The 14,367-nt window shown below is 44.1% G+C and overlaps 1 protein-coding gene across 4 annotated transcripts in view; it reads right to left on the bottom strand.

Moving 5' to 3' along the window:
• The window catches only part of NPHP3 (nephrocystin 3), a 40,844-nt gene extending 26,870 nt beyond the window's left edge, over window positions 1–13,974 (bottom strand). For 2 of the 4 annotated variants that reach the window (XM_081164356.1, XM_081164359.1), the window contains exons 1-10: window positions 12,236–13,974; window positions 11,870–11,995; window positions 11,224–11,374; window positions 9,091–9,243; window positions 8,264–8,397; window positions 6,744–6,904; window positions 6,022–6,169; window positions 5,019–5,093; window positions 3,406–3,585; window positions 1,758–1,861 (exon numbers count right to left, since the gene is read on the bottom strand). In XM_081164356.1, coding sequence (XP_081020482.1) covers window positions 1,758–1,861; window positions 3,406–3,585; window positions 5,019–5,093; window positions 6,022–6,169; window positions 6,744–6,904; window positions 8,264–8,397; window positions 9,091–9,243; window positions 11,224–11,374; window positions 11,870–11,995; window positions 12,236–12,589 — 1,586 coding nt within the window. In that variant the 5' untranslated portion in view covers window positions 12,590–13,974. The remainder of the gene's footprint in view (window positions 1–1,757; window positions 1,862–3,405; window positions 3,586–5,018; window positions 5,094–6,021; window positions 6,170–6,743; window positions 6,905–8,263; window positions 8,398–9,090; window positions 9,244–11,223; window positions 11,375–11,869; window positions 11,996–12,235) is intronic. The other 2 variants (XM_081164357.1, XM_081164358.1) reach the window with 2 other exon arrangements.
• Between the last annotated feature and the right edge of the window lie 393 nt (window positions 13,975–14,367).

The raw sequence follows: 14,367 nt of genomic DNA, 5'->3' as shown, positions 1-14,367 counted from the left end.
AAGGGGATTCGTGCTTATGGGGCTTATCAGCCGAATGATTTCTCTCAACAGGACAGAGGTAGTTAATCAGTGGGTGAGGAAGGTCTGTGTGATCACCTCCCAGCCACCTCAGATTTGCTCTTCAACCATTTTGAGACCACTAAAAAGATGGCAAAAACCTGACCCTGCAGTTATTAGGCATGTGCGGGATTTCCTTCCGACCCACAGAAAGGCAAAACACTTGGGCGTGGCCACAATAGAAGCAGGACAGAGAACCTGTGGCCATCCAAATGTTGCTGGACTACCATCCCATCATCCCCAACCATTGGCTTTGCTGGCTGGGGTTGATGGGATCTGTAGTTCAGCAACAGCCGGAAGGCAACAGGCTGCCCACCTGTTACATAACAATAATAATAATAATAATAATAATAATAATAATAATAATAATAATAATAATAATAATTTTATTTATACCCCGCCCTCCCCAGCCAAGACCAGGCTCAGTGCAGCTAACACCCGATATAAAAAAACTGATTTAAATACAACTTGAAACAAGATTAAAATACAACATTAAAACATTAAAATACAGCCTCATTTCCGTGGAAACTCAAATCAAAAACTTTGGGGGGGATGAAAATGTCAAAAGCCAGGGAAGTCCCCAAATAGGAGTTCCATCACAGAAGGAGAAAGGAAAAAAGAAAGAGGGGGAGGGAATGAAATTGGCTCCAAGCCAAAGGCCAGGCGGAACAACTCTGTCCTACAGGCCCTGCGGAAAGAAATCAGATCTTGCAGGGCCCTGGTCTCATGAGGCAGAGCGTTCCACCAGGCCGGAGCCAGTGTTGAAAAGGCCCTGGCTCTGGTTGAGGCTAATCTGACTTCCTTAGGGCCCGGGACCTCTAAGGTGTTGCCATTTATGGACCTTAAGGTCCTCCATGGGGCATACCAGGAGAGGCAGTCCCGTAGGTACGAGGGTCCTATTTCCAAGAGAAATAGTTTCTCTTGGCTTCCAAAAGGACCGTGCTTTTGAACATTTGCAGAGTACCTTCTATCTGCCAGGTTTATTTCTATCCAAGAGCTATTTTGTGGACTTGGGACTTCTTATTCAGCAGCATCCATGGGATTTAGGCAGGGAAATCAACACCCAGAGGATCATGGCTTCCCCATCTTTGCTACGGAATATCGGGGGGTGGGGTTGTTAAAAAAAACCCCACACAGAACTGAAAGGCTGAGGAGGAGGAGACAGAGCAGGAACAGACCCTGTCCTGCTACAGGAGCTAGAGTCCAGCTTTGACTCCATTTTGCAAAAGAAGGTCCCTAGGAAACACTAACTCTGCTCTAAGCAAGGCAACTGAACCCCCATTACGTCCCCTTAGCTGTCACGCTAGGGCTGGCATATCTGGTTCAGCTCTGAAAGGCTGCTCTTGTGAACTTTCTCCGTTATATCCTGCAACTTTATTGGGTACAACTATGGGGACCCATAGAAGAAGAAGAAGAAGAAGAAGAGTTTGGATTTGATATCCCGCCTTTCACTCCCTTTAAGGAGTCTCAAAGCGGCTAACATTCTCCTTTCCCTTCCTCCCCCACAACAAACACTCTGTGAGGTGAGTGGGGCTGAGAGACTTCAGAGAAGTGTGACTAGCCCAAGGTCACCCAGCAGCTGCATGTGGAGGAGCGGAGACTTGAACCCGGTTCCCCAGATTACGAGACTACCGCTCTTAACCACTACACCACACTGGCTCTCGTAAAAACAAAGAAGGAAAACACTTAAAAGACTATACCATTTTGACAGAAGGAGAGATTTTCCTGAGCCTGGCCCTCCAGACACGAGAAGGGGCGGGATTGGCGCTGGGGCTGCCACCAAGTCATTCAGGCGTTCGTAATACTGCAAACGAAAATCAGGCATCGTAACAAAGAGCTCTGGGGTTAAGTCAAGAAACAGAGTGATTCAAAAAACTAAGCATCTACTTCATCTTGAGGCTCTGTGTGATATAATAAGAAGATATAACAGCATCTTGGGTCCCCCAAACGCTCAGTTCTAACCACATTGACTCGTAAGTCATGCTGAATTTAATTGGCTGTGTCCACATTAGTATTCTTAAGGACACTGTCTTGGTCACAGATTAGCTCACCATCACTCAGCGGAGGCAGAGCTGAGCTAAGTTTACTTTCTCATGCACCACATGGTTAATAGGCTAGCAAGTAATGACCGCTGGTTTCATGCTTATGTCTGAACCAGGGATCATTGTTTATTTCCTCTATGCATGAGTGGGAGGAGCAATAGAGCTCTCCAAGGCATGATCACAGCAAACCACTAACCATCATATGCAAGCCACATACCGTATTTTTTGCACCATAACACTCACTTTTTTCCTCCTAGAAAGTAAGGGGAAATGTCTGTGCGTGTTATGGAGGAAATGCCTACGGGTGGCATGCCTACGGATTTTCCTCCTCTAAAAACTACGTGCGTGTTATGGTCGGGTGCATGTTATAGAGCGAAAAATACGGTAAATATTTCACAAGTAGACTTGAATGTCTGGATCCCTTTGCCCTTTTTTTAAAAAAAAATCCAGATATTCAATTAGGGGGTCTCTCAGCATCATGTCATTGAAAGTGTCATAGCACATGCTCTTATAACTAAAAGATTTAGTATGATTCTTCAAAATTCTGGAGGGACCGCTTTGCTTTTAGCCTAGGCCCCTTTCCCCACCAAAATGCAGAATCGCCTCTTACAGCCAATATACTGAAATTCAACATACCCATAAACAGATGCAATCCTTCCAACATAGATTTATATAAATGTGATAGAAAAGATACATCCGCAAAACTCTTAAATTCACTTAGCATGAAACAATTTCTTCCAATGTATGACTTTTTGAACTCTAGGAGCACCACTATTCCGTGAGCTACATTTCTAACGTGAGTACAGTGGTACCTCGGGTTACAGATGCTTCAGGTTACATACGCTTCAGGTTACAGACTCCGCTAACCTGGAAATAGTACCTTGGGTTAAGAACTTTGCTTCAGGATGAGAATAGAAATCGCGCGGCAGCAGCAGGAGGCCCCATTAGCTAAAGTGGTACCTCAGGTTAAGAACAGTTTCAGGTTAAGAACGGACCTCCAGAACGAATTAAGAAGCGTATGTAACCCGAGGTACCACTGTACTTGTTACTTCAACAGAAAGGAAGCATACAGCCAGCTGGAATATGATCATTACATTTCCTCCTTGGTATAGGCACATTTGGCAATTGTCCCAGAACCAACCGAATCGTCTGCCTGAGACATATGGCCTCCTTCAGCCTGAAGACTGAAAGCCTCCGGGGATGTTTGCAAACCCCACTCTTCCTGCAAGAGTGGCAGCCCTGCTGCAAGTGAAGGAAAACAGACACAAACACTTATTGTGTGCCTTAAAATAGGGCACAAACTTACTTTCTCAAATCCAAGCTCAGAAGTTGAACTGGACGCCTGCTGGAATGCCTCCATCTGTTCTTGTTCATCGTGAGCATCCCACAGCACGTCTCCAAAAATTTCCTCTTCGGGAATGGAAGGCTCAGCACTGTCTGTTGCGCCCTTCCTTTCCAGTTGTGTAATTTCACAGCCCAGTATATCCTATGTTAGCAGAAAAACAAATCCTATGAAGAAGCAGTGAGTGACTCTTGTCTATAAAGTGGTCAGTGTCCAAAGAAGGAGGTAAAGTAAAGGTAAAGGGACCCCTGACCATTAGGTCCAGTCGTGACCGACTCTGGGGATGCGGTGCTCATCTCGCTTTACTGGTCGAGGGAGCTGGCATACAGCTTCCGGGTCATGTGGCCAGCATGACTAAGCCGCTTCTGGTGAACCAGAGCAGCGCACGGAAACGCCATAGCAGTACCTATTTATCTACTCGCACTTGATGTGCTTTCGAACTGCTAGGTTGGCAGGAGCAGGGACCGAGCAACGGGAGCTCACCCCGTAGTGGGGATTCGAACCGCTGACCTTCTGATCGGCAAGTCCTAGGCTCTGTGGTTTAACCCACAGCACCACCCGCGTCCCTAAAGAAGGAGGTGCAGGGGCTTAAATCTCCCATTGCTCTGTCCCAGCTCCTGCCAACCTAGCAGTTCAAAAGCATGCCAGTGCAAGTAGATAAATAGGTACTGCTGTGACGGTAAGGTAAACAGCATTTCCGTGTGCTCTGGTTTCCGTCACGGTGTCCCGTTGCGCCAGAATCAGTTTAAGTCATGCTGGCCACAAGACCTGGAAAGCTGTCTGTGGACAAGCACCAGCTCCCTCGGCCTGAAAGTGAGATGAGCGCCGCAACCCCATAGTCACCTTTGACTGGACTTAACAGTCCAGGGGTCATTTACCTTTCTTCTTCTTTACAATTTCAGGGTGGTTATTGAGAACAAGCCGGGGTCAAATCATAATTTCAGATCTTTGCTTGTTCTCACCAACCATAGTTAAAGCAACCCACAGTTTCCTGAAGTTTGCATATTACCTAAACCTGCAATTAGTTTTAAAGCTGAAGCCAAATTGCTTTTGGCTTCCCCCCTCTGGCTTTAAATAAGATCCTTTAAAATATACTTTAGATATGCATATAATAATGCAATGTGTGAAGCAACCCCAATTTATGCAAACGAAAGTCAAGAACCCCATGTTTATTTACAGTGGTGCCCCGCAAGACGAATGCCTCGCAAGACGGAAAACTCGCTAGATGAAAGAGTTTTCCGTTTTGGAGGTGCTTCGCAAAACGAATTTCCTCTGGGCTTGCTTCGCAAGACGACAATGTCTTGCGAGTTCCTGATGGTTTTTCCCCCCCCCTTTTTCTAAGCCGCTAAGCCACTTATCAGCTGATCCGATCAGCAGATAAGCCGCTAAAAGCTGCTAATAGCGCTAATCCTCTAATCCGTCAATGGGCTTGCTTCGCAAGACGAAAAAACCGCTAGACGAAGAGAATCACAGAACGGATTCTTTTCGTCTTGCAAGGCACCACTGTATTCCTTTAAAAAAAATCACAGCATTTATACACTGCTTTTCCACCAGACAACTGGCCTTTGGGGAAATACCTGTTTTATGGTCTTTTCCACATAATTATAGACTTCACGGGCTCCTTCCTCTTCTCCTCCCATATGGCTGATGATCTGGGGTAGGAGGAGAGAGAAATGATTCTGAAAAGACTACGTCTCCAGATAGAAGTAAGTTGTTTTTACAGACCTGGGACATCTTATTCAGAAAAGATTTGCACACTTTAAAAAAACAGAAAGTCAGTTCAGCATACTACTCTCCTAGGCAACAATAATTCAATCTCCTGATTCCATAGGAAGCCTAGATGAGCTACTCTTTTCCTTTTAAAAATTACTTTGTTACATACACAAACTTATTTACATTTTAAAATTAAATATCACAAAAAGAATTAAACGGGGTTGTTGCTTTTCAAAGGGTGTGGATCATCAGGCCAAGCTGCGTATTTGGATGAAGGGCTGTATTTAAAATTTGCACCAATATGCAATAACCACCCAATCATAGCCAAACTCAGTAGTACAAAGAGCAGGAATGACAGAAGACAAACATGAATGTTAGTAGGGAAGAGTAATTCGAAGTATCTTCATTCTTTGAATCAAATTAATTTTAAGGACAGAACATTTTTTTCAGAAGTGAACTACATAAACAAAAGCACATTTTAAAGGCCAAAAAAATAAAAATAAAAATCCTTCCTCATTAAGGTTCAAGGTGAATAATATTACTATCACAGCAATCTTAGAAGCAATATCTCTTTTGGGAAACCTCAACCTTTTTTCCACTAGATATTTATATTAAAGACAGAAACAACTATTGCAGCGTGACAGTAAACAACTATCTGGGAAGCAAAATTGATTTGGGATTGCACGATCAGGTTGCATTCAATTGCCTGAATGTGTGCTATTCCATTATCTTCCTGCATGCACTATCCTAAAAAAAAAAAAAATTATTTAAGGCGTCACATACAAATTATGTTAACACCAGCTTCTACAAACGGTTACAAAATAAGAAAACTGATAAACGTACCAACCTTCAGCACATTCTGATTACCTTTGTTTTGTTCACATAACGAACTTGCTCAACTAATCGCTGCACAGAATCCGAACCGACTTGTCCATCTTCCAGTCGGTGACAAATAAGCCGGGGCTTCCCTTCAGGGTTTTTCAAGAAGGCTTCTTCACACTCATCCAGCAGGCAGCTAGATTGAAAAGCCAGCATTTTTGTGCTATATACTATTCTGCTGTAGCACACAGTTTTCATCAACATCAGCCGCAAGGGTGCACTTTTTTCTACAAAAGGCTCCAGTCAAAAAGGGACAAGCCTTTTTATCACAAAACAAGCAACATGCCTTTAAAAAACTGAGGGCAAAAACGTACTGAGATTCAGAGTTGTAAAGAAAGAAACAAAAATAAATAAAACCAAATGGGTCTTTTAAGGGAAAGTACCCTTAGGCTGCAATCCTATAAACCCCATTAAACACAGTAAGTAGGCATTAGACATTGCGCTCTTAGTATTCTTCCTAGGAAGAATTCTGGTGTATACATTTGAATAAAGTAAGCGTACTTCAATTGGAATATGTTAGAAAACCTGTGGTGTTGAGACAAGTTGAGTTTTTTAAATCTGGTTTAAGGCAGGTTCTGTATTCAAGTATTTAAAAATAAAACTGATTGAAAATATATTCCATATACCCAGGAACATCTTAGTGACATAGTCCACTTTGACTGATGTACTTGCCTGTTTCTGTTTAACGGTTTCCTAAGCTGCTAACTCACCTTGGCAAATTTAGATGCAAGAACAAAATGGCTAAAGAGCTTTTCTCAATTTCCCATTTTCTCACAGCCTGGAAAGTACTTTCGGTTTCTACTGGAAAATGGACAGCTTGGAAGAAGTATTCCATTGTTTCACAATATTTCCGAAGTTTGGGAGAGTATTTCTGAAAGTTAAGAGGAAAATGTGGGTTTTGTTATGGGCGCTAAATTGCCATCACAAAAAACAAGATTGAGCAAGCTAAGCCATTGTTTCGCTGGGTTAACACAAGAAACTCTGGCTAGCAGTAATCACTGTTAACCATTAAGTCTACTCTCAGCCACAGTCATTCATAAATGATTACTAGTAGTGGGTTGTAAGCCTGACATGCTGGAAACCACCTTCCTTCCTAAATCGATTTATTTTCTCTCCAGTTAGCTACAAGACGCTCTGGATGATGCCAAGGACATGCCTAGAGACAGTCCCGTTCTTTCGTTTCTCAGATTTATTTACTTACAATAATTTATAACTCGCTTTTCTATACAAGGATACTCAAACTGGTCCACACAACCGAGCAAAGATAGTACTGAAAGACCAAAATAATATATTATACCAGCACAAGAATAATATCCAAGATCACAGCACAATTTCACGCACAGCTGAAAATAGAAGAGTTTCAAATCAGTTGACGTAAGACCCAAAAGCTAACTAGAACAGACGTATTTTCATTGCTCCAAGAAACATGGGTAGCAATGGTGTCGGACGGACCCCTGTTGGAAGAGTGTTCCACAACACTGGACCTCCCACCCATTTCACCTCCAATGGTCGCAGAATCCAGATTTCAACATTGATTTTAGTGCTCAGGTAGGTTCAAACTGAAGGCAGCAGTTCTGGTTTGGAGGGGTTTGAACTTCCCTTTCTCAAAAAGGTTTGCAAAAGCCCAGGGGCATTTCAAGCTAAGCATAACTATAATAAAACACTTATCCAGTTGCTGTACATTATACTGAGATTTTGTTGGTAGATAGGTAAATAAATGACAGTGTGGACTACAACCAGGTGGGTGGAAGTTACATTCTGATCAAACCAAAATTCAAAATAAAGTTGCTGTGTCACACAGCCAGAATAATACACTCTTTGCACTGAAGTGATTCATTGTGTCACACACCAGGTCACCAAGGCAACATAAATTCAGAAAATTCCGCTCCATATGACAGAAAAAAGCCACATTATTTATGAGCCAAGTAATATATTTAAGGCTTATACTGTCTGCTCTGGTGGGTAGCAGTTCTCTATACCTTGAGGCAGACACCTTGCTCAGCAATATGACTCAAAATTACTTTTAAACTAGAAAATGGCAAGCAGTAACCTAGAAATCTTATCAATACAAAACACAGGCTTTACTAACTGGGCAATGTTCCCTGTTTCGAAAACTGTGAAATCTGGATACGGTTTATTGTCCATGTGAAGCAGATTGCAAAGTGTTGTGACAACAGAACACAGAAAAGTGTAGAAAATCACTAGTATATCCTGCACGCATTTTTCTCACCTGTATGAAGATGTCTACTTCGTGCTGAGTCTCTTCCGTACTGATGAGATACACCCTAACTGTATTGCTCCACAAAGAGTGGGAAAACAAGGGAGTGACTTGCAGCAAACTAGCGACAGCTGCATCCCAGTCATCTGCAAACGTAAGAAAAGACAACACACACAAACACATTGTTAGCCGATTCAAAACCACCAATCAGCTTAATGCAGCCCAGCCAGTCCATCCCTCCCACCAAGCTCTTCCAACAGCCACAGGGGACGGTATGCAATTGGCCTGGCCTGTCAATGTTGCCAGGCTGGAACTTAAGGTCCACAAAATGATGCTCATTCATCAATATTTCTTTAAACTGAATGTCACGTTTCGAAGCAGCGAATGAAAATATCCTGTGCTACCAAGTACGTGTGCCGTAGTGCTCTCTTTAAAAAGAAAAGAAGTCCCTTTGGGTGGCTTCACACAAAGAGAGACACACATATGACTTCTGAATTTGAAAAGTGATGCTTCTAACAACCACAACAACACAACACAACACCCATTTCAGGATAGGGAGGGAAGATTCATTCATTCAATCAATCAATCAATCAATCAATCAATCAATCGTTATTTCACCAGTTTAAACCTCAATTGCCACTACAGGTCATCTGCAAAGAAGCTGGAATTTGTGCCGGTACATGATATAACTAAAACACTGATGAAAAGATGAATTGTTCTGCAGGTCGACTCCGCATTTCAGCCACAGTTTGTCTTGAAGTGATACAACACTGCAAGATTTTGTCTCAGGTCTTTTAAAATTTTAATCACCCTTGCTTCAGAGAGAACCAAGCCCTTACCTCTGTTGACATTTGCAAATGGCCCTTCCACATCTATGGAGCTATGGGCAAACTCAGGGCCTCGGAAGGACTGCTGCAGCTGTATCATGCTGCCCATGGAAGGCTCACTTCCCAAAGCTCCGCCAGTCCAATACTCGGTCTGAGCTCCAGTGGCTTAAAAATGAAACAAGCATTTACTGGTGGATACCTATTGTTTACATAGACTGGTCATCAATTGCCTAGTCATTTAGGCGACATGCAACAATTTAATCAGCATAACATAAATCAAATGATGAATGATCAAATTAGGTAACATAAAACAACAGCTTAAAACACAATCAGATTATTTTGCAGATAGGTAGCCGTGTTGGTCTGCCATAGTCAAAATAAAAAAAATCCTTCCAGTAGCACCTTAAAGACCAACTAAGTTAGTTCTTGGTATGAGCTTTCGTGTGCATGCACACTTCTTCAGATACACTGAAACAGAAGTATATACAAACAGTCCATTGTATATAGCCAGGCACTACGTTACAGCCGCATCTGTTCCAATTCTACAGACAGAGACTCTCACCTAAGAGATCTACAGCAAACCTTTTCAGAACTAAAATACCCAGCAGATGAAGTTAGACAACAGATCAACAGAGCCAGACTGATACCCAGAGAGAACTTGCTGCAAGACAGACCCAAAAAAGAAAATAACAGAACACCTCTAGTCATCACATACAGCTCCCAAGTTAAAACAGTACAACGAATCATCAGAGATCTACAACCTCTCCTGGACAATGACAGTTCTCTTTCTCAAGCTCTGGGAGGAAGACCTTTCATTGCCTACAGACAGCCACCCAATCTTAAACAACTCCTAACCCACAATAATACTACAACCAGACTTAACACGGACACTGGCACCAGAGCCTGCAATAAACCCAGATGCCAACTTTGCTGCCACATACACCCGGACAACACCATTACTGGCCCCAACAACATCACACATACCATCTCGGGACTATTTAATTGCTCATCGTCTAACATTGTGTATGCCATCAAATGCCAACAGTGTCCTTCAGCTCTCTATATTGGACAAACAGGCCAAACCTTACGCCAAAGAATAAACGGACATAAATCTGACATCAAGAATCACAAAACAGAGAAACCAGTAGAACACTTCAATCTCCCAGGACATTCTATACAAGATCTCAAAGTAGCTGTTTTACTACAAAGGAATTTCAGAAATAGACTGGAAAGAGAAGCTGCTGAATTGCAACTCATTACCAAACTTAAAACCATGGAGAGACCTGGTCTGAACAAAGACATTGGATTCTTATCTCATTATACATGACTAAGCCATTTCTCACCTTCTCACCCCTTGCCTTTTCCTGTAAGACCTATTACAGTCGTTAAGAGTCGTCAACAGGCTCATCTCAGCTATCTGCCAATCTCCCATTCCCACCACCCTTCTGAGTAATACCCCTCCCCACCTTCTCACTATATAGAAGGATCTGGCAACTTCTGTTTCAGTGTATCTGAAGAAGTGTGCATGCACACGAAAGCTCATACCAAGAACTAACTTAGTTGGTCTTTAAGGTGCTACTGGAAGGAATTTTTTTAATCAGATTATTATCATTGTATAACCCAGGCTAGCTTCTGGTGTTGATATAATATCTTGGGTGTTTGGCCATTAAGGGAAACAAAGGAAAGACGCTCAGTGTGAGATGGCAAATAGTTAGAAGGACAAAGCCTGAGTTTAGGAGTTGAGTTGCAGTGATGTGACCAAGAATTAAATCAGTAAGCTGGAGAGTCAGAACAGTATTTGAGAGCAATTGTTTGATTTCTGTTTGAATCCAACACTGCAACTGTAGGAAAATCAAGACCTTTTTGGAGTGTTAATGCTGCAACCCCTTCATCATAGGCTCAGGTTGTATATATGTGTAGATAAAACTTTATATCATAAAGACACCGCAGTCTCTGCTGTGCCTCGTTTCCAAAAGGAAACATGAACACTGGGGAAGCGCCTAAGACCCACGGAATCTTGCACCGCTAGGAGTTTGGGGTGGGGTGCAACATTACATTTGGGGGTCAAATAGCATCTTTTGGCAGTGGTGCACGTGAGGATTACTGCCAAAATTACTGGCAAAAGCTGCAGGTTAAAATTCTTACCGGTAACCTCCGTGCAGCTGTCATCTGAATCCGACTCCTCAGGATCAAAGACCTGGATGCCTTGGGCCTGTAGCCTCTGCAGTTTTGCCTCCAGATCCCGCTTAGCCCTCAGTAAATCCTGAATTTCATTTTCCTTGGTTTCTCTAAAAATCTATATAAAAAAGTAAGGTTAACTATATAAACCTAACGACCAGCCAGAATTTACAGCTGTTATAAAACACCACTTAATAGTATGTGAGAGTCCTTTCATTCTGGCATGAAACTAACACCAGCTGGGACAGTCCGTTGTACAAGCAACAGGACCCTCAGCCCCCACCACGACGCAATGTGAAAGGCAGAAGGAAAATAAGTAGACACAAATGGGAACTGCAACAAAATCTTGCAGTGTGGAGTGGCCCTGTTTAGGGTTTCGGCCACTTTTCCTTCTTCAAAATGCTCCATTTGATTCCTTCCTCTACTTTTGTGTTTTCTCCCATTAACAGACACTCAGCATACATGTTCAGTGCCCACCGAGTTGCAGGGAGGTCTCCCCTTGAATATTCCCAAAGCATATTGATACCTCCTTTTTGTTTCGCAGCGGCCAGTCCTGGTTTCAAAAGCTACCGGCACTCAGCACCTGAATTGGCTGCTAGAAGGAGCGATTTACCTTGAACTGCCTCTTAACTTTGTCCCGGTCGTGTTCAAATGTAGCTGCTCTCTCCATGGCTTGATATTTGGCTTCTAGAGCACTTTCTTTCTCCCGGAGTATCTTTTGATAGGTTTTCTGAAGTGCCTAAAAAAAGACCGGTGTTATTGAGAAAGAGAGAGAGTTCTCCCTCGGATGAAAAATTACAGCTAAGCAATGGTTTTGACTGTTAACGTCTAAGTGTCAGAATAGAAAAATTGGCAGCTTGCAAGAAGCTGCTCTCCAATTCCAAAGCGGTGTTGTTGTTGTTGTTTTATTATGTTTGGTCTTGTAAACCTATGCCTCTTTTTGCTAGCCCAAGATGGCTGCCCCAGCCTTTCAAGTTACCTGTAGCTCTGCCCGAAGTCTCTTGTTCTCCTTATCCAGCTTGTTCTCCTTTTTCATCATAGAGGCCACCTCGTTGTTCTTGCTGATGCGGAAGATCTCGTATTCCTTTTTCAGGCGCTCGTACTCTGCCATGCATTCCAGCTCCTGTACGGACGCTGTGGACTTGAAGCTGGCTCCGATGAGGCCTCCAGGCCGCGACGTCCCTACACGGCGGAAGGAGCTGCGCAGGAGGCGGGCTTTGGGCTTCACCTCCACGGGGATCTCGCAAGCTTCGCCACCACCTCCCTCGTAAGTGTCTTCAATCACCTCCCCGACCGTGCCGATGGGGTTCACCAACGATGAAGCAGTCCCCATAGCGCCTTCCTCAACCCCGTCTCTTCTTGATGGAAGTTACTGCCTTACTCAAAGGTTACACCAAAATGCCAGGCATTCACCCATCCTCAGTATTTATGCCAAGACCTGCAACTGCAGCTTTAAAGCTCTGTGCCAGCCCTATAGCCACAGGTCGGCCTCCATTCTCCCATTCCACTTAGCCATGAACTGTTCCAAGATTGTCCGGCTGCTTCAGCTAGCCAGCTCTTTATGTTCGCAACATGGCCAGGGTTTTTTAATGCACAGTCTTCAGGGCTCTGCATCTTCTAGATACTCAACAAGGAAATATTTTTAAAATTTGCAAATCAGCACGTACAGATGAAGAATGACAACCCTACTCCCCCTGACAAAAGTTATTTTATTTTATTATTTTTCTTAAACCCCAACACACTACCAAGCACTGGATTCTCCTCCTGGGTCAATTCTTACACTGCCAAGACTGCAGCCACATGGTAAAGATTTTGTGAGTCTAGCCATCAGTACTACCACACCCGACTTCTGAATTTACCCGGCCAGCTGACCATCCCTGACTCACCGATAAATGTCTCCTGAAACAGTCTGGGTGAGTCTTCTTTTCGGTCCACTTTCATCCCCGGCACCGGCTGACAGAACAGCAGTGCAGCCCTTAGACACACTTACCTGAGGGCAAGTTCGTGTGAACTCAATGGGGCTCCCTGCTGAGCAGACACGCGTATAGGATTTGCAGCGCAAACCCCGTCCTGTCCCGCTCTCCTAATAATGCACGCTTACTAGGGGGCGAGTCCCGCTGACTCGCAAGTAAACGCGAGCGCAGGGCCGGGCTGCATTCTGACGTGACTTTTCTAAAAGGCTGAAACCCTCCTACCCTCCCAGGGATGACCCAAGACTGCCCAGTCCGGTCAATATCTCCACCCCTCTTGCTAGAAAGGCAGAAGTCGCCAAAAGTTTCCCAGAGCGCCCGACGCAGAAGGCAGGAGGGGCTAAGCGCTAGACCGCCTTCCTCTGTCTGACTGACTTTTTGCAGCTCCCTCGCTGCTTCCCGCAGCAACGGAGGGGGAGAAAGGAAGGAGGGAAGGGGAAAGAGGGAGGAGGAGGAGGAGGCAGTGACGTGGCTGCTTCTCCCTCCCTCGCTTCTGCCTCGGGCAGCGGACGGAGGCGCCGTCGAGGGAAGAAGGCGCAGCGCCGGTGTCTGCGCTCGCCCTTTCCACCGCGCGGTTACTTCTCTTTCTCCCAACTTTCGCAGCTCAGCCCCATCCGGAGGGTTTGCAGCTGGTCAACGGCCTGAGGGTGCTTGAGCCGCAGAGTCTGAAGGGAACCCCAAGGGTCATCTAGTCCAACCCCGTATCCCTCTCCCATGCAGGAATCTCAGCTAAAGCGCTGCTTAGGAAAACCTCCAGGGAAGGAGATTTCACAACCTCCCGAGGGAGGCGAGGTGTCTGTGACCAAAAAAAATGTCTCTCGCTCAATGTAAACAAACTGTGAAAAAAGACTCTTACGAATTGATAGAGGTACCTTTTATCTGTTTTGTAACACACGCACAGAAAACCCTTAACAAAAACTAATTTTTAAAAAAAACTTCTGCCAGAGGTTTAGTCAAGTCAAGTCATTGCTGGATTTACGAATAAGCTAAACAAGCTATAGCTTAGGGCCTCACTCTCTTGGCCCCCCCCCCAAAAAAAAAATTAAGGGGGGGAAACGGGATGTATGTTTCCAAACTATAAGATTAAAAAAAAACAACCTACATACAGCAACAGTGATTTGTGTTGTGTAGGCTCCTGTGA

This window comes from Podarcis bocagei, assembly GCF_964188305.1.
Source record: "Podarcis bocagei genome assembly, chromosome: 12".
NCBI classification, from domain to species: Eukaryota; Metazoa; Chordata; class Lepidosauria; order Squamata; family Lacertidae; genus Podarcis; species Podarcis bocagei.
This window is presented reverse-complemented; position numbering and strand designations above follow the sequence as displayed.